The following is a 20,597-nucleotide window of genomic DNA, read 5'->3' as shown; positions in this document are numbered from 1 at the left end:
ACTTGACCGGTTAGCGTGCATGTGCCTGGTGACCCCTATGGTGACCCCAGTAGCAATCCCGCTACTAGCAGCGTCTGTCTTGGAGGAGCTTAGGGGTCATTTGGACACACGCCACCTCCCATAAGAAATGTCCATTTTCGGCTTGCCTTAGGAAGGCTTTCAAGCAATAATCATAGCTCATAATGTCTGATTGCGCTATTTATCTGTTTCTAACAAGCACCTCTCTTTTTTAAAGAAAATGGAGCCATATATTGCCTGCCTGCGCAGTGCACTTGGACACGATGCCCCCTTCAGGAACTTCGTATCCTTTACTGCAAAATACGTATTGCGCCGAAGCCGACTTCAATAACCCGGCCGCCATCATGCAACACATATCCGACCCTTGTTCATTTCTCTGGTTAGAAAATCAGGTGCACGTTAAATTTCTACTTCTTTTAGGAGCCTTAACGTCACTTCTGCGTCACTTTTCTGCGTTGGACACATAGAAAGTGGGCCTCTGCATGATTCAGGGCACGTTAGAATTGGGAAAGTACTGCCAAATGAAGAAGTGGTGTGTTTTGGAAATTTTTTTCCTGCATCTTGTTTAATTTGACCCACCAGATAATTTGATCCATTTCATCGGTCTCGTCATGGTAAAATTAGCGGAAGTCGACCATAAAACTTTTGACTCACAGAACTCGCTTTGCTTGGTGGGCCGTCTGGCGTAATAATCTCTCTGCAGCAAAGTACCGCCTCTAGAAGCGTCTGGCCCGCTAGCTGATGGTTCTCCATTTTCATGTGGCAATGGGCTCTCCAATTAGTGAACGTTGCGAGACCTGTGCAGAGGATTCTCTTAACATTGCACCACTCATCGTCCTTACGGCTGCTAATGCTGACTGAACATATGGAGTGTAAAGCATTGGTAGAAGTAAAAACTGTTTATAGTGGCATATGCTCAACTACTGCTGTGTGAGCCACATGGCACATTTATTGCTCTCTCTCTCTAGCAAGCAGTAAATTTTCACACTGGCGGACTAAGAATCTTCATTCCACCCTAATCTTTGACAGTGTCAAAAGCTAGGTCTGAACACTTGCTTGCACCAAGTGTCCTCACTAAATCATGAACAAGCAATGTCGGTGCAGCCAGTGATGTGTCATATGGAGTAATTAAACCTCTGTATAGCAAAGCAGCATTTGTAGCTAAATATTGTTTGTTATATCCAATGTTTGTTATAAAAGGACTGTAAGAAAGAAGTGCGCCGTGCAGAGCTCCGCAGCCGGATCGCCAGCGCTACTGAAGTGGGGCTTGGGCTAGACGCTGTTCCTGGTGTGACTGGCTAAGACTATGCTGTTGCGTCTTCCTGTCGGCGTCCTTCGTGTCGTCCACAGCCGTGTCGGACTTCTTTGCCATAGAACAAACAAAACCTGGCACCAGCAAATCCATAGCTGGGGCTGTGCACCAAAATTTCACAAACCAAGCCAGACCAAACTTTTGCCTGAGATGAGCTTTGTCTGCTTTTCATTGATGGCACCAGTGACTAACATGCACATTTCCTGTTGTTTCTAGTGGCTTAAATGTTAAACAGAATGCATTTAGTGTGACTCTTGTGGGAATTTGCACTTTAATGATGGTTCGCATAGCATTTTGAGCCACATGCAAAGAAAAATTTGCTTTGTGACACCACATCAAATCCTGCATTTGAAGTTTTGTTATAGCAGTGGAATACTCAGTGAAATGAAAGCATGGTAAACTAGGTTTTAGATTTCATTCATTATAACTCTGATTCATTATATCCACATTATCGAAGTTGGGCTGTACAGTACTCAAAGGATTGTATTCTAGCAAACAGCCCTTCATACATTCCTCACTGGGAGGAACAGCGTATTTGTTGTACAATGGTAAAAAACTGCGAGTACACAATTTACTTTTGTCTTTGCTGAAACACCCTCGCTTCTGGCTCTTAGAACACTTAGCTTAAAGACCTGGTATGCTTGATGTTACAGAATTAAGGAGTGCCACACAAAGAGCGACTTTTGGACCAGCCTGTCTATTCTTTGCATTCACTGTGTTGACTTGCCTATTTGCTTTCTTTCCTGTCGAATCGTGCAGTGATGTTGGAGTAATGGATGACGATGGCTTTGTGACCATCATTAGCCGCCTGAAGGATGTGGTGAATCGTGGTGGAGAGAAGGTGTACCCAACTGAAGTGGAGGAGCTGTTTCACACTCATCCAGCCATCCAGGAGTGTCATGTGAGCAGTAACGCTGTGGCGGGGGCTTGTTTGTGAAAAATCGGGGCTAGCTGCACTGCTTAAAGGCATGACGTGGGACAGGTTAGGTCCCACGTTAAGTGAAGCACAAACTTGAAACTGATTTATTTCCTTAAAAGCAGCTATATGTTCATGCTTCACTTTGTCAGTCTTCTTGTCGCTCCTAAACCTGTCCCTTGTTCCGCCTCTGAGCAGCACATCTAGCCATGAAGCCGTGTGAGCAGTTTATTTTAGGCTGAGGTGTTGTAGCAAACTCATATGTGCTTTTACATCGAAAATGGACAAATGTTGGTTGTCAAGGCAAATTTTTGTAATGTGGTGGCATTTCTGTCAGTGGTTAGCGTCGGTATTTGTAATTTAACAGTGGATGACGAAGAACATACTCGTACCCTTCTAACAAATGGCTTGCATTGATGGAGCATTCTTTTTTTTTTTGTATTGGTACGATTAGATCCTTGGTGTGCCGGACGGACGGTTAGGTGAGGAGGTGTGTGCCTGGATTGTACTCAAGCCTGATGCCAAGGTCACAGATGGAGAACTCAAGGAGTACTGCAAGGGCAAGGTGTGTTTGAAACAAGATCTCCACATTGTAGGGGACTGACTATCAAAGTTTAATGGAGCTCTGACATGGCATTCTTTACTTTTCATTTTATTTTTATTTTTAAATGAAGGCTCTTGACCTTGAAACCATAGAAAAAATTATGGTTGATCCCTCTTTGACATGAATCGGTAGAACACGAAAGTGAAACGCGTCTTCACAGAAGCTGTTTGCTGCACGCACCGGAGCACTGTGCATATCCGCCATAAACCACAGGCATTCACAAACCGTACAAGCGAAACCAAACAGGTTGTTAGTAAATCACTTAGGGAACTCGCGTTTCGCTGGAGTAAAATAAAGTTGTTTCCATCCATTCACAAACCATACAAGCGAAACCAAACAGGTTGTTAGTAAATCACTTCGTGAACTCGCGTTTCGCTGCAGCAAAAGGCACGATTTGTGGGCTGGTGACCGTGTTGCAGGTTTGCTTGGCGCGCTGCATCCTGTTGGCGAGTTGCTTTGGCGAAGGTACAAGCATTTCAGTCCGGCTCCGTAGTGTATTCAGCAGCCAGTTTTGTTGGGACGCGCTTAGCTTTATGAATGTAAGTGGCAGAGTTCGCAATGTGCACTGCGAATGCACAAAGGCATTCTGCTTCTCGCTGGCGTGTCTTTCGCCAGACAAAAGGCAGATTCTCCCTTTGATGTCATTACCGTTCTGTGCCGCTTAGCGCAGCAGTTTTCTTAGTTGGTGTCATCGCAAATGAAGGAGTAGGTGGCGTGTAAGCACTGCTGAGGCGTGTTAAAGCTGCAGCCCGTAGATGACAAGGTGTCACAGGTTAATCGGACGCGAAAGACAAACTGTGTGCGGAAATTGCATCGTCACCTAAGCAGAAGGCCTACAATGCCTAAGCCGCGTTGGAGCCTCCGCTGCGCTGGGAACCACCGAAGCGCTCACTGTTGGTGCTTATTAGTGTCATGATGCAGCACTTTGCTTCACTGTTCCTAGATGGCGGCGCCATCCCTGTCAAGTTAGAGCATATCTTGTACATTTGCACCATCGTCACGTCTGTTACAGGAAGTTGATGGTGGACCCTGGTATAAAACGCTTTCATGTTAAAATACTTGCAAGCCTTAGAGAGCCCTAAATAATTTACTATAATATCTTTTCTATGAACTAGTTTAGTTTCGTATCCCAAGGAATGTATGTGTTGTGACATGACGTGGAGTGTGGTCACATGGGTGCAAAAAATAGTGATGTTTCGGCACTAGCGCCTGTTCGCTCGGTTGTCTGCAGTACCGATACCGCGGGCCACGCAACAAGTAGCAGCATTGCAGATAATTGAGTGAACACTGATGCAAGTGCCAAAGCATCATTGTTCTGCTCTCTTGTAGCAGGGGACAAGAATGACATGAGAGGTGTCATTATAGGTTGAACGGCCTAACTGTAGCCACACAACAATTATTGATTAAATTAAGTATTATGTAATATGTGCTTTATGTAAACAAATGCTCAGTACAGTCAGGGCACAGTTATTATTACCATCAAACAACTTACGGCTACAGCAATAGCCTAGTGCATCCTGTGTGCCTCACGTAATCAAAAGGACTGAAGGTCTGTGAGAAACATGTCATTAGCAGTTTCATTTGTGGCTCTAGCGTGTGACCTAACGATGCTTTAGTGCCACTGTGTAGACCAGTCCTTGTCACACATCACATCACTTGACATCACATGAACGTAAGGTTCTCATGGCTTTCCTTTTCTCTGTTTTTCAGCTGAGTCATTTCAAGATTCCTCGCTACTTTATCTACGATGCCAATGTTCCCAGGACGCCAATTGGAAAACCACAGAAAGCTCGAATGCGACTGTTGGCCTCTGAAAAGCTCGGTCTTGCAGGATGAGTCCAATGGATGTCTGTGATCTGTGCCTTACAATATATTGTTTTCTAATACATGCTACAGTAAGATTTTCATCTAGTATCTGCACAACACAGACGGGATGAAATGGAGATCAAGGCTGCAAAAACATCTGCAAGTTTTATGAAGTTGTGAAGCTGTTGTTTTGACCCATTGCTTATACAGTGGAACCCCGACCATATGATTTTCTCAGGAACACGCACGAATATCATATAATCTGACCAACAAAATTGATAGTACATGGCTTTGTGCTACAGATCAAGCTGCAAAGAACTTCAGTTTAAACTATAGACTAATACTCTGTAAGACTCAGAAACCAAAACTGCCAGAAAAGTAAATGCAAGAACACTGCATGTACCAATCATGTTTTATTGTAGGGATTTAGTATACCGTGTACGTCGATCCTCACCAGGCAGCATGCTAAAGCGTCGTTTATCACCTACACAAGTAAAAAAAAAATTGGTCAGCTTTCGTTCGAGCACAGCAATGCCAGCAAGGAGGTCCTCTGTGGCGTCGCCTGCACAGATCAATCTCTGAATGTTGTTGCTACGTAGCACATCCGCAAATGCAGGCACCGGCACAGCAGCATCTGTGGTGTCATTCTCGTCAGAGGTGCACAAGGCAATGCCTCCTTGCAAGTCTTGTCTCATACTTCTACCCGCACAAAATCGGGAAGCCAACGATGGACACGTCAGAAGTTTTGCTACTGCCATTACTGTTACCACTGCTCGCATGTAGGCACCAGGCTTCGAGCTGCGTGCGTGAACAGGTGTATCCAATACGATCAGCATGCCATCTGATGGCTGATCGGTGCGATCTTCGGACATGTTTTCGCACTTTCCATATACACGTTAGGATGGTATTCTCAGGTGATGACTTCTGGAGACTGTTTCACTTTCACGAGACTCAGCACTCTGCGAAGACAGCGAGCTTGGCACAGTACCAGGAGGTAGGGTATAAAAACGAAACTATCTTTATAAAAACGCAAAATTTGAGTGCAGCTGTACACGTGTTTTCATTTTGCGATATATTGGCTGGTATGGACAATCTGTCTCAAGCAGCATCCTACGAACGGAGTAGAGTGTGGCGTGACTGCCTCGCTAATTCGGAGATCGCGAGAGGCAGCACGTGGGTGATGCGTGGGTGCGATTCACAGCAGCCGCCCCGGACAGACCTCTGCTTATGCAACGCTTTGTTTCCATATGTCTGATGCGCACTACTCTGGCACCATCTCCTAGCCATTGTTGCTGCAGAGCCTGTCTTGTGCGGCACTACACTTTTCTTCTCATGCTTTTGCCATACCCTCCTCCTCCGCCCTATGGTTCTGTTGCAACCTCCTCATCTGCTTCCCTCCTCGCGCTTTCGTCGCTGTTGCAGTTTTTCATCACCCACTGCACTTCGCAGTCGCTCTTTCATCCTCCTCTGTGCTCGTTCGCCTGGTTATGAGGGATGCCGAGGTGTGCCCACGCTCAACGCAGCAACGGGCGCCTAAGAGCTGTGCTCTGAAAGGTGAAAGAGAGAGATATAACGAAATGAGACAGCAGCGAAGGGACAAAGGCGGGTGGTGCTTGAACAATGCGAAGAATGGAAGGGAAGCGAACGATGATAGGGAAGCGAACGTGAGGGAAGAAAAAAGTAGCACCTTTGCTCAAAAGGCAAAGCAGCAATTGCAATAGCACATTACTAGGCAGCTATACGAAATAAGGATAGTAGTCTTATGGGCCGTATAAACTTGCAAACATTTGTTTACTAAATAAATTAACAAGCATGATGTCAACATGTTAACAGGTGCACATGAACACATCTTACTCAATGACCGCACGCACTCGCTGTCCAAGCACTGGTGTGAGGAACAGCGGCAGCAGCAGTGAGTGAACTGACCTTCGTGCTGCCTCGCATCATGACGACGACAGTGGAAATGTGCCTGGGGTATCCATATCATTGCTGTAGCAATAAAACAGAGGCTAGGAGAGCTTGGAAGCTTGTTGAAACTTTCCGCATGCGAAGGGGTAGCTCTCCCCCTCCTGACGGAGGGGACGGCATCTTGAAGGAGCTTCCGGATGCTGGCGGCACTTCTCAAGTGTCCTCCATTGGGTTTGCAGTTTTTCATGGGTCGTTGTACGAGACGAGACGCGTGTAGCCTTGCGTCATATAATCGAGGTTTTTAAGGCATTTCCTCTAAGGGGTGCTCGCTGGGACTGCACTAACCTGTTGCAAAATCCGGGAGTCACAAAATCGGAGGATGCGTAATCAGGATTTTATTGTATAATGGTTATTTGAGTTCGAGGTGGCCAGATATGATGTAAGCAGAATGTAAGAACAACATGTTTTTGGTGTAAGAACAACATGTTTTTGGTGCACATTCAAAATGTGCACTGGTTAGGAAAATTAAAAGGACTCTAAAACAGTTGTGAAATCAGTTTAGGCTGGTGAGGTATTCTTTGAAACCTCTGCATTTCTTTGGCGAAGGACGAACAAACAAACCGACAGAAACTTGTTGTTTATAATGAGATAATTAAGATTAAACAAGTTCCTGTATTGGGTTTCCTGCGACAGCTTTCACACCGACGACATCGATGTGACATCAAATGTCATTCGTGTCTAGGTCCATTATGTGACAGAAAAGTTTCCAAAATTGTGAGCTCTCAAGCCTCTGCACACTTAGAGCACAATGTAGCAGACCTGCTGCATTGAGAAAACCCTGAATTAGTGTAGAGCAGATGCTGACAAAATGCGTGCTGTTTCTATACCTTCTTTCTGGCCATCACCATAATTGCTTTGCTATTCTGTAAAATGACAATGATTGTTTACTGACTGCTATTCTTGTCCACTGCTTTGTGGATCTCCTTAATAAGGTGGTGACCTAACCCTGATATGGAAGATGGGGGGGTGGTGCAGGAAATTCTGAATGGCCTTGCCAGGAGTCTTTCACTTTCGTCTAGTTTTTGAATGACTTAAAAACTTCCATAATTCAATTTAAGCATGCTTGCATGTAAAACTGACCTATTTGGTATTGTAGATATATGATATACCACTTCAGTTTATCTTAATAGTACTTCTCTGCTGCCCCTTTATAGAGGTGGTACGGTTGGCTTTAATGGAGTACTGACACAAAAATTCGGTATCATTTTCTTTTCTGTTATGATAAGTAGGTAATGACCCAGTAATCACGCTATGAAACCTTGCTTGCTTGAGCATGCAGTGGTTAATTATTTAAAACCTTGTTAATAGCCACGAGTCCAAGTTTCAATTTCAGAGAGCAACGATAGAGAGAAGCCGGTCACCTTTGAACACAGCTGGTTATGTGATTGCACAAAATTGTGACTTGAACGCTTGGAACGTGAGATTCATTGTTGCTAGTTCTTTTTTTTCCCCTCTGCGTATGCACGTGTTGCGTGATTTCCCCACTATCTGTTTAGTCCTCCACATTTCTTTGTCCAGCCGCGACAATTTTATGTAGACAAGAGTCGCCCCCATGCTAGGTGTGTCCGATCACTTTTAGGCGTATGCATCTTCAAACCAACTGGCCTTCCCACCATGTGGCAACGCTGCTGGAACGATTGTTTTGCTTTCAGCAGTTGCTGATAGACAGCCAAACACGTATATGCTAATGCCGCTTTGGCTGCAGCTGTCTTCTCCATAGATGAAGGCAAATTCGCATCTTATTTTCTTAGAAACCAGGCAACAAGGTGTGCTGTGTGGTATAATGAACTATCCGGGCAAAATGCAAACTTTCTGCAAATTTTCAGTGAGACAAAGCATAGGTAAGCATAAAATCGAATTTATGCTTACCTTAATTTATGCAACTATACCGCGAACGCGCTTTTGTCTGTTTTATGCGCTTAATGGATGGAAGGGCAAAAGCTCGCGTGTAGGCAGAAAGCTACAAGCTGCATTCGCGCATCACAGCCTATATAATCTGACCGCATTGTACAGTCAAAGGTCGTGCGCCCATGTCTGCACTTCGCGATTGCACTCGACGCACATCAAACTGCGAGACGAGCGAAAGCGACACGCCTCCGTGGTCTCGATCATCGCGGTATTTTAAATAGATGGTATATCAGTGAAGCACAGCAAATCTTTCGTACCACTGGCGGTGGAAGAAGGAACAAAATTATTTCGCTGCTAAAGTTCATTGCCCGATTATTTGGACATTAAATTGTTTGTTTTTTGCGAGATATCCAGAAAATTGGTTGGCGACTGCGTTTACCGTGAAGTTTGACACTCAGTACGCTAATTTTCACATCCAGAGATGAAAGTTTCGACACAAAGATGAACCAGCCATGTGATGTACCTCATTATGTAGCACGCTAGCCTAGAAGCCTAGCAGAGCTGTAGCAGCTGCGCTACGCACCTCTCTGTCCCTCTCAATAAGCTACGTAAATTTGGGAGAGGGACCTGTGTATAGACTACCACCTGTGAATGCTAAATTATCTGAGTGTTAAATTTGGTGATGAATACTTCGGAATGGAAGCGTTCTTGAAGAATCAAACAAAGCGAAATTGTCTTTGAACTGATCACTCACGTTTTGAATTAGAACATATACCACAATTCGTGACACACACACACAAAAAAAATTTTTGATGGCCAGCTCTGCTTGTTCGCAATAACTGCCTGCCAAAACATGTAAGCGACCTGTGCGAGCAAATATTTGCGTAGCTGGCATTAGATTTCTCAAAATTGCTGGTACTTGAACTTTAGAGGACTTAATGTGAAGTTTGCAATCGCTTTCATTAATCAGAATCGATTTTTATTTTCCTCAAGGAAAAATGGACCCCAGACAAAAAGCTGCTCATTGAGCAGCTTGACGAGGCCTGGGCTAGAATAGAACTGGCAGAACTTTCGAAGTTAATCAACAAGCGTAAGACAGCTGACATCAGGAAGTATAATATGGATAGAATTGAACATGCTCTCAGGAATGGAGGAAGTCTGAAAACAGTGAAGAAGAAACTAGGAATTGGCAACAATCAGATGTATGCGTTAAGAGACAAAGCCGGCATTATCATAACTAATATGGATGAGATAGTTAAAGTGGCTGAGGAGTTCTATAGAGATTTATACAGTACCAGTGGCACCCACGACGATAATGGAAGAGAAAGTAGTCTAGAGGAATTCGAAATCCCAAAGGTAACGCCGGAAGAAGTAAAGAAAGCCTTAGGAGATATGCAAAGGGGGAAGGCAGCTGGGGAGGATCAGGTAACAGCAGATTTGTTGAAGGATGGTGGGCAGATTGTTCTAGAGAAACTGGCCACCCTGTATACGCAATGCCTCATGACCTCGAGCGTACCGGAATTTTGGAAGAACGCTAACATAATCCTAATCCATAAGAAAGGGGAAGCCAAAGACTTGAAAAATTATAGACCGATCAGCTTACTGTCCGTTGCCTACAAGCTATTCACTAAGGTAATCGCAAATAGAATCAGGAACACCTTAGATTTCTGTCAAGCAAAGGACCAGGCAGGATTCCGTAAAGGCTACTCAACAATAGATCATATTCACACTATCAATCAGGTGATAGAGAAATGTGCGGAATATAACCAACCCTTATATATAGCTTTCATTGATTACGAGAAAGCGTTCGATTCTGTCGAAACCTCAGCAGTCATGGAGGCATTATGGAATCGGTGTAGACGAGCCGTATGTAAAAATACTGAAAGATATCTATAGTGGCTCCACAGCCACCGTAGTCCTCCATAAAGAAAGCAACAAAATCCCAATAAAGAAAGGCGTCAGACAGGGAGATACGATCTCTCCAATGCTATTCACAGCGTGTTTACAGGAGGTATTCAGAGACCTGGATTGGGAAGAATTAGGGATAAAAGTTGATGGAAAATACCTTAGTAACTTGCGATTCGCTGATGATATTGCCTTGCTTAGTAACTCAGGGGTGCGATCGCGCAAACAGCTCGCTTTTCCGTTCTCTCGCTTGCCCTCTCGTGATTCGTTGGCGCCCGCGCGTTTCGTCACGGCGGCCATTGCGCCGGGGCGGGACCACAAAATGCGTTTACGTCACACTCCTGTCAATCATTCCAAAAGCGAGGGGAAACGGCCGCTTTCGTGGAACGGTCGACAAGGGCATTCGCTTCGAAGAATGAATGGCCGTTGCCATAGCAGCGCTACTAGCAGACGATGCGCCTGTCGTCTGCTCATAATGTCGTCGCTCGCCGAACATGGCTGGCCCTGGCGGGGGTCGAGTTTTTCGAGATTAAAACGCGATCCGCCATCGCCGAACGTTAGCGATGTTAATTATTGAAAACAACTGTGATCACAGTGAAATTAAATGCTGCGCCTGCGCTGTGATAAATATAAATAGTGCTGTTTTAATTTTGATTGATCCGAGTGCATTTGTCGAGAATGCTCGCCGTTTCACGTTGTGCTCAGAGAATCGCGTTCATTGTTCGGCGGTTTGTTTGGTGCTCACGAGTCGCGATGGCCGCTCCTATTATCGCGCTTTTGGAGTCGCTCGGGCAGCCTCGGCAACGCATCTTTCGGGACGCATTTGACGAGCTTACCGAGGAAGAGTTCCGCGACCACTTCAGGCTCTCGAAGCGCACTGTGCGCTGGCTCTGCGAGCAACTGGAAGACGCCATCGGTGGCCAAAAGACCTGCCACTGTTCGGCTGTCTTGGCGGCCGGGCCCTCAGTGTTCAGCAGGGCGGCGAGCTCACTCCAAAGCTGCCGCCTCCGCTCCACCGTGCACTCCGGTGTGAGTGCACACGACGCCCGCACAAGATAGGGATGGCGCTCCATAAACGCCACCAACAGTTCACGTTGGTGTGGCGACACGTGAGGGCCAAGCTTGACATTCTTGTGCGACGACATTTTGGCAACTGACGAACAGCGATTTTGCAATTGAACTGCGCGCTCCCGCCAATTTGTTTTGACGTGTGCGATACCACCTAGCGGACTAAACCAAAATATATGCCGCTTAAATTAGTTTTCTGCTCTCGCATGAGATTTCCGAGGCAGATTATATGTTGCAACAGTAAGAATCTTTTTCTTATATTACGTGTTTAATTATTAAAGCATCGCAAACATTCTGCACTTAATGTATCGTCCCCGATCGAAGCTGCTTACGAAAAGGGTTCTACTCAAATTGAGGACGACGCAACGAGCTATGGAAAGAAGAATGATAGGTGTAACGTTAAGGGATAAGAGCCGATTGGGTGAGGGAACAAACGCGAGTTAATGACATCTTAGTTGAAATCAAGAAAAAGAAATGGGCATGGGCAGGACATGTAATGAGGAGGGAGGATAACCGATGGTCATTAAGGGTTACGGACTGGATCCCAAGGGAAGGGAAGCGCAGCAGGGGGCGGCAGAAAGTTAGGTGGGCGGATGAGATTAAGAAGTTTGCAGGGACGGCATGGCCACAATTAGTACATGACCAGGGTTGTTGGAGAAGTATGGGAGAGGCCTTTGCCCTGCAGTGGGCGTAACCAGGCTGATGATGATGATGATGTCGTACACAGTGCTGCTCCGAAATTCCAATTTACTGCTCCGAAACGCATTTTGGCTGCTTCAAAAGCTGCTCCGAAACGGAGTAGGCCAGTGGAATCACTGGGCTCGTATCTTCACAATAACCGAGAAGTGGAGTATGCTTCATTTATAGGCCCAAGGGCGAATGTGCCAAATCGGGCCGGGCCAGGTACGGGTGAAGCTTGAAGACACCGGGCCTTGCTTGGTGGGGGGGGGGGGAGCAGCGCATGACACTTTCGGGCTCGGACCGTATCAACTTCGTCGCACGAGCCATATCTCTGCCTGCGAATTCGCTTTCATCCAATTTATGGTAGGAGTCGGTAAAGCTACACGCTGTAGTTTTTTGGGCAACGCATATACAAGCCGGCGCTGTGAACGCTACGGCGTTCGCATGGGTGTACCGCTGTAGCTAAACGACGTGCCCAACTTGATTTGGTCGAGCTCTCACAAAAGTAACAAAAGGTAACTCGCCTTTTGAGCTCCAATCCATACTGCCCACTTACTGCAAACATTGCGCTTTCCGTTTTCCGCTCATTCGCCCGATTACGCGGTAAACGTCTAAATTGGTTTAACTGTAAGCTTCGACCCCTCAGGTTAGGCAATTAACATATCACGTACTTCGCGTGTATTGGTAAGCGTCGTTCAAGTCTTCAGATGCCTGCAATATATACAGCGTCCCACCGTTTCACACTCGACTGGAGTTCACCGATTCTCGCAATCCGGAGATATGTGACCAGTAGGCCTAGACTTACCTTCATGACATATGAACGGTATCCAACTGATATGTTGCTGTGAGAAACCCCACCACGCCTGACCATTCACAGAACAAGGCTAGCATTTAGAACAGCCTACACTGCATAGGTGACAAGACAGTCAAGCATGGTACAGCAAACTACGTAAGGATTTCGCGCGTTTAATAGCGGCAAGGGAAAAACCGACTCCACTGCACGAGTGAATTGCCACGTGTGATGGATGGCACCCATCGAGTGCAAGCGTTGGTTGTTTATAATCGCCAGTCTATTTAAAAGCGCTCGGCACACGCGGTAGCGCAAAGCGACACCGCTGAGCTAGCAAACGGTAAAACGGCACATTGAAGTCTGCCCCGGACGCAGAGCCATTCGTGGCAGCTTGAAACGCGCGTGCAAGACTGATGCTGACAGGGCAGGATCAATGCAAACAATGCGGAGAATTAAATGCCGCTAACGTGAAACCCATTCACCCATTGCGTTAATAGAACGCCACGTTACTACTTGAGGACTAGCTGCTCTTCTTTCAACGCGTCACGTGTGTTAACAAGGCCCCACAGCGATATAAAGCGGAGATATTGCAGCCGAAACGCTAACAAAGCAAAAAAGAAAATACGTAGCAAAACTCGCAACAAGGGAACGCCCGTCACTTGTCCATTCTCTGAAAAACCGGGAAACTTAGTTCAGCGCAAAGTATACAAACTCAAAGTTAGCGTTAAGAGAGCTCCCGAGTGCTCACCGAGGCGTCCATTCAGTCGTGCACGCAATTCGCGTAAGGCATCATTTCAGCGGTAACATTGCAAGAAAACGCTTTCATGAACAAATGGAAATTTTGAGTTGCCAGGTTGCAGACCGAGGATTCCTTTTTCCCGAAACCATCGGCCCAGCAAGTGCCGTGGCAGAAGGTGGCGAAGAAGACCTGTTCGGGACTGTAGTCGGGCAGTTCTTTTAGCCTCAAGTCCGACGTCTCGTTCCTGAACCGCAAGTACGCCGTGTAAGCGACATCCAACGCGAGCAGTGCTGGAAACGTTTGTGCCTCTAGAGCTCCCGGGCATGACGATGTCTCCCAGAACGCCCGCGTGCTCGGCTTGTCGGACAACTGCATTGTGGTGCCCCCGTCGAAGAGGTGCACCATCGTGTTCAGGGCGTTGAAGATGCCCTCGGCGTATAGGTAGCCGAGTCCCGCGTACATCATGGCGCTTGTGGCTTCCTTGTAGTAGAACGGGGGCCGCAGGGCCGCCACCGAAATAAAGATGGCGTTGCGCACAGGATTGTACGCGGTCAAGTGCGACGAGCCCGGCGCGTAGGTTTCCGCGAAGGCCACGTAGTACTGAGTGTCCCAGCTGAGCTCTGCGGAATTCCGGGCCTGCCGTTGCAAGCGGCTCCATCGCCATTCGCCGAAAAAGCCGTCCTGGCCGCGGTAAGGTTCCCCAAAGTACTGTTCAAAGCCGCCGGGTCTTCCGAAGTCGTCCTCCGGCCAGATGACAGTGGACATGCCCTCGAGGACCGCGGAGAGCGCATCCCTCGTCTCAGCGCTGTGCTTGAAGTAGGACCGCAGTTTCTCGAGAGCGATGGTGCGAATGTTCTCTAGTTGGTTCGCGATGGCGAGGTGTTCGTGCGTCGACATCAGCGCTTTGCTGATGGACGCCAGGAGGGCGTTGTACGTCGTGTCGACATGGGCGAAACAGATGGCTTGCTGGTAGCGCTTGCCTTGTGGATGGTCGCTTGCAGACTGGAAGAGCCGGTCGCTCGTCGCGGCTCCGACAAACTGCAAGAACCACCAGATCGTGTGATAGAAAATGTCCTGAGCACTGTTCGCCGCTGTGATAAAGTCCATGGCCCTGAGTAGGTCGTCGCTCGTCGTCAAAATAAGGTCGCCTGTTGTCACAGTCCCGTTACTGCCGAAAACGGATTGAAATGTGCGCAACCATACCTCGGCGTCCAGATTGCGGACGCGCTTCGGAAGGCCTCGGATTTCCAATAGTCTGGGCTGAATGACCGGGTAGTCGAAGACTTCGGAGAGCTTGTTAAGCACTACCGTCTGCACGTGGGCACTTCTGCCGACCAGGAAGGACGCGAAGGACGGCGACGGAGGTCGGTACTTGAATATGGTTTCGTTAAAGTAGCTCAGGTAGGCGGGATAGGCTTCGTAGTCCGTCAAGGTCACGTGTACAATTCTCCAGATGGACGCTAGCGCGCTCGGAGTGAAAACGATGGCGCGACCCGCAAGCTGTAGACGAGCGGACGCCACAGCCGGAACCATCCGTGCTCGGAACCACAGCGGCAGAGCCCACGAGACGGAGAGCTCGAGAAGCAGCTGCAACGGCCGGCCGTAGTCGACGATCTGCCCTTGGCGATCGTCTCCGGCCGTCGGCCACGCGAAGCTGCTGCCGTCTACGAAGTCGATGAGACGAGTCACGGCGCCCTCTCCTCCGCCGTCAGTCCTCACCATGCACTCGCGCATCATGCTGAGCGGCCGATTGACTACGGCCTGCCGGTCGAAGTCGCCGAGGCTCATCTTCTCGACCGTCGCTAACCACGAGAACACAGCGTCGGCTGTGACGGCTGCGCCGACGCCCCGAGTGTTTGCCTTCCAGCCGGAGCAGACGAAGTCGCCGAAGCCCGTGCATGGTGGCGGATCGCGGCCCTTGAGGCCGAGGACATGGGCGTGGTCGACGCAATCCGGCGTGCCGCAGAGCAACTCGTCTTTGGTTCTGCCTGCTCGTAGAACATTGAACAGCACCATCAGCGCGATGGGCGTGAGGACCACCATTGCCATCGTCAAGGATGGATGGCCCAACCGCGGCGACTCTTTTCCATGTTCCTTCTGATGCGATAACGGCAGCAAATCTTCTAGCCGAGACAGCTGCTGTTGGTGGTGGAGAGAAGAAGCGTCAAATATTAGGCAACAATCTTTAAGTTACTCATACAATAAAAAATCCGATGAAGTAAAAGCCCGAAGGGCTGGAGGGCCCGTTTGCGTGTTATCATAAAAGTGGATACGTAGCCGAAGAAGTTAGTTTCTTGGCTCGAAGATGCAGCCGCTTGCAATTAGCTATTTCCAGTAGATCAGGCGCAACAACAGTGGAACTGCTTTACTGAGCACAGGTACAGCCCACAGAACACAGTGATTCTCAATGTTATCGATACCTAAGCAACGCCGCCTGCGGCGACCCAGTGATTAGAAGTGCTGCTTCTTTTTGTCTACCTCGATGGAGATTGTCACTCTCGACCTATTCGGCCTATCGCGCAGCACCAATCACACTCACTACACGTTTTATGCGCTTGCCTTAGCTGGCACAGTCTCCAACCATGCTCGGAAGGGTAATCTGAATCCGGCTGCTTGCGTCCTTCCCAATGTCGTGAACAACGAATAATGAAATAATGAACGTTCGTTATGCACTCACTCGACCGCCAAGTGATCCGGTGGTCTACATTCACCGTTAGCACAAAACACCACTGACATATACTTCTGGTGACAAGGACGGCTCAGACATAACCTGCGAATCAAAACAAAGGAGACAGAAGGATTCCAGTATCGCAAATCTGCGAATTTTCGTGCTAGCCTGTTTTGGGTCTGAGCGTGTAAAGCAAGATGCAGGACACGGGTTCGTGTTCGGCCATGTATGTTTCTTGTTCTATATCCTTTGTCCTGTTGCGCTGTTTAGCATGCCTGAGCCCTACAAGATGCATCAAAGTAGTCCATCTACGCTTATTAATTAATCACAGCAACGATGTTTCGCATTCTCTATCAGTGCCCATTGTAACCTACGTTCCCGCAAACCGGCGCCCACACGTGGGGCTGCTGCTATAGTTCCGGGCGTGCCCTTCTCTTACTGCCAGAAGCCGCGGTATATCTGTCGGAGTGCTAGATGCTTCCGGTGCATTAAAGTCTAGAACCGGTACCACCAAGGAAATGACCGAGGGGTTCGTGCAATCAGGTGCTGAGCCTCGCGGTGATGTGCCTTGACCGACCAATATGAATGAGGGGCGTCCTCTGACGTCGACGCGAGAGAGGGAGGCGCAGAGACGACCGCTCTTGGACAAACCACACAAAGGACTGGGCCGGCAAGCGGCCGTTTAATGCACGAAGAGTTCCCTGCCAGATCTCACCACCTCATTGGTCGAAGCCAAACACATGGCCGAAAGGGGGTGCGCCACCTAGCCAAACTAGACCAGAACATGATTGAACAGTTAACAGGAGATCTCTCAGAGGGAGACACTATACGGCATTTATTGTATGTATGTAGTAAGAGGCGATTGGAGGACTGGTGGAAGAAAAGTAGGGAAACGACAAAAGACGGAGACGTACAAAAGCACAGTTCGCAATAGGGGATCAGAAAATTTGGGCGTGTACATGGGAGTGCATAGAGTTTTTCTTTTTTTCATTATTTAACCTAGGTAGGACACTAGGCAGTATAATAGCAAGAGCTTGGTGGCGCAACCCACCGCCACGTTCCAAAGTGGACGCTCATAACGTCCGTCCGTCCGTCCGTCCATCCATCCATCCATCCATCCATGTGTGGGTAACGGGCGCGGATGTCATGCGCGGAATCGTGACGCGGTTTCGCATATTCTTCAAAAAAAAAAAAAAACGAGGACATCTAAGCACTTTTTGTAAGATGTGAATGCGAAAACATTTATGTCCATTTGAAGAGCGCAGGTGACGTGGAGTCGCAGCCAATGGGACTTTAGGTGCCGCTTCGCTGCTAGAGCCGCGGGCTTCTCGCTCAATGGCCATTGATACATTCGCATAGGAAAAAAAAGCCATTTGGTTTTCAGTGCTGTTTCTGCCTTTCCTTTTTGCTTTCGTTCGTTCTCCCTTTTATAACGAGACTCTTTCTGAAGACAATGATTTCGAATGGGCGCTGATCTACGAAGTACATATCTATTACCTACACAATGATCGCCGGGGCTTCGCCAAGATATCGTCACACAACTGCTTAGACTTGACAAGACAGTATTAAAGCAGCGCTAAAACAGCGCTAAACAGAAAACTAGCGAAACTTTCCCTGGTCCTGTTACGGATGTTTGCTGTGCACTGCAGGCCGGCACGCGAATGCGGCACGCGAGAGCCGACAGTTAAGCCTGGCCTTGATCAAGTACTAGTAGTAGTACTATTACTAGTAAGTACTACTACTAGTAGTACTAGTACTACTACTACTACTACTACTACTACTACTACTACTACTATTACTACTAGTAGTAGTACTAGTAATAGTACTAGTACTATAGTCGGATACAACTTTAGAAAAAAGGGGGCGTTTACTCCTCCGAGGCGGATGCACACGAGCATCCACCAATGGGCGCGCACTCTGGACCGACGTCATGCTCCGGACGGCCGGCGACTTCGCCGCTTCGGTCATCTGGGCTGGGCCTCCCCTTTTTTCTAAAGTTGTATCCGACTATAGTAGTCGGCCGACGATCGAGACACGCGAAGTTGCACGCACCTGTTCGGAGAATGCGGTGAACGTGTGACTTCGACGCCGTCCGGAAGGGTCGCTTTGACCGGCGCCCGTAGCCAATGACGAAATCGTGCTTTCCACCTCCTCCCCCGTGAAGGACACTCGGCGGCCGCCCCGCTGTGCCGAAGAGCGAGCGACGCGGCCCTCCGTCATTGTCATCGTGCTGTCCACCTGCTCCTTTGGGAAGGACACCCGTCGGACGGGCGCCGCGAAGGGACGGTCCTCGGTCGCTGCGCACACCGCGTCGTATTATGCTTTTCATTCTTTATATAAGTAGTGCGTACTGCTGACTCGCGGAGTAGATGTCACTCGCCGATCCAGAGCGGAAGAAACTCTCTTAACCCTCCCCAGGGAAACAGTTCGAGCGTAAGTGCCTTTTTGCGAACAAAAGCGCAGTTTTTTCGTCATTTTCAAGCCAAGCAAATGACAATGTAGTCTCGAAGTATACTATGACAGTTGTGGGGATGCGCGACTCTCACGCATCCCCTGCTATGTTGTTTTCCCGCACGGCTCGCGTGGCCTGGCGGTCGGAGTGGTACAAGCGCGGTGCCAGAGATGGCGCGAGTGTCGCGCCGCTGCGAGGTTACTTGGGTGCGGGAGAGACAAGGCGCTTTGGGTTCGAGACAGCAAGCAGCACAGACGTGCCGGGCCGTGCGTGCGCCGATCCACGCTTCTGCGAGACCGTCACGCGTGGCCGCCTTCGAGCGCGCCACCGTTCGCGTGACTGTACGCGCGAACGACCAGGCGTTGGGATCCAGCATGGGGCGAACATATTCGCTCGCTATCCGGTAGCGGTGAGTCGGACTTCTAGATTTGTCGCGCGCCCATCGGCATGTTTTGTGGATAGCAACTCGGCTAGCAGGCATTGATCTATGAAAGGTGCAATAAATGCCCTTGCGATTGTTTGCACTACTGTGTTGTCGTTCCTTTGTCCCAAGAGCACGGAGGAGAACCCTACACAGTCTGAGCTGATTGAGTACTCTAGCATACCGTCAAGCTTTGCATTAAGCATAAAATCAGCAGGCGACACTCACGTGGTTCCCTTGTCGCCCCAGAAGGCGAATCGCGGTGTTCGAGAGGCACCGGAACGCCGGCGACGCCAACGGACGCGTCCAGTGACGGCTGGGCGACTTCTTCCTTAGACGCCTTGTCGTGCAGGGGGGACGGTGCGCTCGAGGCGCGACTGCTCGAAGCGTACGTCTTGATCTTGGCGGCCTCTTCGGAAGCGCGGCCGACGTCCACCGCCACTCTCGACGGTGGTTCGGCCACGGACGGCGCTTCAGACGAGTGCGATGAGGCGACGAGGCCCGTAGCTCCGGTGCCCGTCGCAACGGAGCCCCGGCGCTGATAGCCTTGTTGCGCGGCGACGGACGCGTTCCCCAACGGCGTACGGGCTTCGATGGCGGAACCCTTGGCTCGGTCTTGCGTGTCGCTCGGCCTGGACGAAAGTCCTTCCACGGAGGTGGACCGCCTTCGGTGCTGCCGAAGCGTCCAGACCACTGGCTGGACGGCGGGTCCGGCGTCGTTGGATCGCGAAGCTGCGGCGGCCAGTTCCTGACCAACGGAGTGCTCGTCGAAGCTACGTCTGTACCGCTGTTGGGGCCGTGCTGCAGCGCTGTCTGCGTAGTGGTCAGCGGCAGAGGGCGGGCCCTTGGAGCGCGAGTCGTTGCTAGCGCTGCTAGCGGGCCTTTGGGGGGGATGGTCCCTGCGCATGGTCGACTCGAAGAGCACTTATAGGGCAGCGACACGACGGTCTAGCGTTGGCTTCTTCTCGATGGCAGGTGCTGCGCGTGGCCGCACGAGCCGCACGCGATGATCATGAAGATGATGACTTGAAACCATGGTCACCATGGCGCCTACCCACAACGGAGAATTGGCAAAGACTCGAGTGGCGCAGGGAAAATACATTTTAAGCTTAAGGAATGAAAAAAAAAGAGAAAATAAGTGTAATTGAATAGACAAATGCGGATCGTATTACTTCTATCTTAATTAAAAGGAACACACTATAACGGTAAATCTACCAAAATGAGACAGAGAATGAAACAAGAAAGAGAACAATAACGTTAAGAATTTAGTAGGTAGAACAATCAGGGACAATCGTTAACCTGTCTCCCCAATCGGACAACCATTGCTTCAAGAGCCCAAAGAATGCAGAAAGAATGGAACCAGGTGCTTGCTGTAAAGCATAATGAAAAAAAATACTATTT

At 48.9% G+C, this 20,597-nt stretch overlaps 2 protein-coding genes across 3 annotated transcripts in view; one reads left to right on the top strand and one right to left on the bottom strand.

The window, feature by feature from the left end:
* The window catches only part of LOC135912666 (medium-chain acyl-CoA ligase ACSF2, mitochondrial-like), a 33,096-nt gene extending 28,356 nt beyond the window's left edge, over positions 1 to 4,740 (top strand). The window contains exons 14-16 of the mRNA XM_065445157.2: positions 2,090 to 2,231; positions 2,701 to 2,811; positions 4,561 to 4,740. Of these exons, the coding sequence (XP_065301229.2) occupies positions 2,090 to 2,231; positions 2,701 to 2,811; positions 4,561 to 4,686 (379 nt within the window). The 3' untranslated portion in view covers positions 4,687 to 4,740. The remainder of the gene's footprint in view (positions 1 to 2,089; positions 2,232 to 2,700; positions 2,812 to 4,560) is intronic.
* An 8,336-nt stretch (positions 4,741 to 13,076) lies between these two features.
* On the bottom strand, positions 13,077 to 20,192 carry LOC135912667 (uncharacterized). Of its 2 annotated transcripts, none has more exons than XM_070522262.1 (3): positions 19,425 to 20,192; positions 18,376 to 18,620; positions 13,077 to 15,794 (listed from the first exon to the last, which is right to left on the bottom strand). In XM_070522262.1, exons 1-3 carry the CDS (start codon positions 20,101 to 20,103, stop codon positions 13,677 to 13,679), a joined length of 3,042 nt encoding a protein of 1,013 aa, XP_070378363.1. In that variant the 5' UTR covers positions 20,104 to 20,192; the 3' UTR covers positions 13,077 to 13,676. The 2 variants fall into 2 exon arrangements, with proteins under 2 accessions (XP_070378363.1, XP_070378364.1); XM_070522263.1 differs by having other exon boundaries at positions 13,077 to 15,791.
* Between the last annotated feature and the right edge of the window lie 405 nt (positions 20,193 to 20,597).

This window comes from Dermacentor albipictus, chromosome 7, assembly GCF_038994185.2.
Source record: "Dermacentor albipictus isolate Rhodes 1998 colony chromosome 7, USDA_Dalb.pri_finalv2, whole genome shotgun sequence".
Taxonomy (NCBI): domain Eukaryota; kingdom Metazoa; phylum Arthropoda; class Arachnida; order Ixodida; family Ixodidae; genus Dermacentor; species Dermacentor albipictus.
This window is presented reverse-complemented; position numbering and strand designations above follow the sequence as displayed.

Bases quoted from the DNA above. Each gene is read 5' to 3' on its own strand.
- LOC135912667 (XM_070522262.1), bottom strand. From the start codon at position 20,103: ATGCGCAGGGACCATCCCCCCCAAAGGCCCGCTAGCAGCGCTAGCAAC. The intron at 18,621-19,424 runs GTGAGTGTCGCC...CGGTGTGCGCAG, and splicing joins TGGGGCGACAAGGGAACCAC to CGACCGAGGACCGTCCCTTC. The intron at 15,795-18,375 runs GTGCGTGCAACT...CACCACCAACAG, and splicing joins TCACCGCATTCTCCGAACAG to CAGCTGTCTCGGCTAGAAGA.